The 2,000-nt window shown below is 64.7% G+C and overlaps 1 protein-coding gene across 1 annotated transcript; it reads left to right on the top strand.

Moving 5' to 3' along the window:
* Positions 1-209: 209 nt before the first annotated feature.
* LOC135980704 (E3 ubiquitin-protein ligase TRIM15-like) lies at positions 210-1,537 on the top strand (the record flags this gene model as incomplete). Its single annotated transcript, XM_065580610.1, has 2 exons — positions 210-305; positions 1,035-1,537. Coding segments are annotated over 2 exons (489 nt in total), but the record flags the coding sequence as incomplete, so codon positions are not given.
* Positions 1,538-2,000: the final 463 nt, after the last annotated feature.

A 2,000-nucleotide genomic window follows, 5' to 3' on the forward strand; every position in this document is an offset into this window, starting at 1 on the left:
CTCTGGCCCCAGCACCCCCGGCCCGGCTCTGGTCCCAGCACCCCCGGGCCTGGCTCTGGCCCCAGCACCGCCGGCCCGGGCCAGGCCCCAGCACCCCCGGCCCGGGCCCGGCCCGGCTCCCACCTCCTTACTCTGCTCGGTGATGATGTTGTTGCTGGGCACAAACCAGTGACCCCAAACCAGCCCCCAGAGCCAGTGTCTGTTTGCAGGAGCAAATCCTGAGCCTCCTGCAGCGTCTGCGGGAGGAGAGAGAAGAGCTCCTGGGACTGAAATCCGACTGGGACAAGAAGAGTGAGAGGCTCCTGGTAGGTGCCCTGCCCTGCCCGGCCGGTTTGCACAGGGGTGTCAGTGAGAGCAGCGGAGGATCTCTGCTGGTTGGGGTCTGGGCGGTGCAGAAGGTTAAAGGTTTCCAGGGTCGATGCAGGGAGACGGTTCAGGGTCATTTTAACCAGTGCGGGGCAGCGTCTGCTCTCAGGTGCCTGGTGTACATCAGAAGTGACCCCACCGAAGTCAGTGGGGTCAGGGTCAGATTCCTCTGGGACCCTGGGGTTAGTTCCCACTGGAGTAAAAGGGTTCGCCCCAGGGTAGCTGGGAGCAGTCTCTGGCTCTCTAGTGCTGGGGGGTGGGGAGGGCAGGGGGAGAGGCCAGTAAAACGGCTGAGCAGGCAGGGATGTGGCAGGGGTCAGGGCGGAGCAGGGGGAGATTTGTGCTGATCCCAGGGTTTGAGTGTCAGACGTTCCAGTGAGGCCATTGGGTGGTTTGGGCAGCACCATTTGCCAAGGCCTGGTCTGCACTTCAACCTGTTGCTGGTACAGCGATGGGGGGGGGGGGGGGGCGGTGATTGATTGTAGGGGGGTTGGTGATTTTTGGTGACATTTTCATATTAGCAAAAGGCCTAGTGCAGACACAGTTACACTGGCAAAGGTATCGAATGAAACGCTCTGTGCAGCCCAGACAAGGCCCTGTACCATTTCCCATGACCCCCACTCACCCCGTGTCCCTGCCCTGCCCCTGCGTCTCTCTGCTCACCCCAGAGGCAGACGGAAGTGGAGCGGCAGCTGGTGGTGTCCGAGTGCGAGCGGCTGCGCCAGTTCCTGGCTAAACAAGAGCGCCTCCTGCTGGCCTGGCTGGCAGAGCTGGACGAGGAGATGGGGAGGAGGAGGGAGGAAAATGCCACCCACCTGGGTGAGGAGATTTCCCGGCTCAGCGCCCTGATCACGGAGCTGGAGGGGAAGTGTCAGCAGCCCGTGCTGGAACTGCTGCAGGTGAGACTGTGTCAGATGCACCCAGAGCCCAGTGTCGGGAGGGGACGGCCCCCAAGACCCTGTAAAGCTCAGTGCAGAGCGTGCGGCCGGGATATCTGCAGGGCCACGGGCTGCAAAGAGAGAGGAGCTCGGACTCTCGGGGAGGTGGGGGGAGGCTGGTGAAAGGCTGTTCCAGCCCCAGGGCTCAGCGCAGGAGGCCCGGCCATCCCTGGAGGGCAGCGCTGCTCCCCCTAGCACAGCCCTTTAGTGCCGCCACCCCACTGGGGGAGCAGCCCGTGGGGCTGGGGCTGGGGCTGGGAGAGCAGAGTGACCCGGCTGGGCCATGGGCACTGACTCTCTGCTCTGTCTCTCCTTCCCCTCTAGGGTGTCAGAAGGGCCGTGAGCAGGTACGTCCGGGCTCCGTCGGCCCCTCACGCCCCGTCGGGCTGGGAAGAGACTCAGAGCCCAGGCTGCAGACCCAGTGCCCCAACTATGGGAGGGTCTCACCCTCTGGATCCAGCCCCCCTCCGTCCCCATTGCCCTGGGGCTGCAGCCGCTGTGTCTGTGTGACCCACCCAGGGGAGGGGATTGCCCTACAGCTCTGGCTGGAGACCCCTCCCTGGGACCAGGCTGGCTTGGGTGATTATTCATGGGGCTGGGGGCCTGTCACCCCAAGGGCCCAGCTGGGACCTGGCCCCAGCCCTGTCATGGCTGTCCCGTGTGATGGGGCCCAGGGGCCTGTGGGGAGAGAGCCGA

This window comes from Chrysemys picta, unplaced genomic scaffold (assembly GCF_011386835.1).
Source record: "Chrysemys picta bellii isolate R12L10 unplaced genomic scaffold, ASM1138683v2 scaf6732, whole genome shotgun sequence".
NCBI classification, from domain to species: Eukaryota; Metazoa; Chordata; order Testudines; family Emydidae; genus Chrysemys; species Chrysemys picta.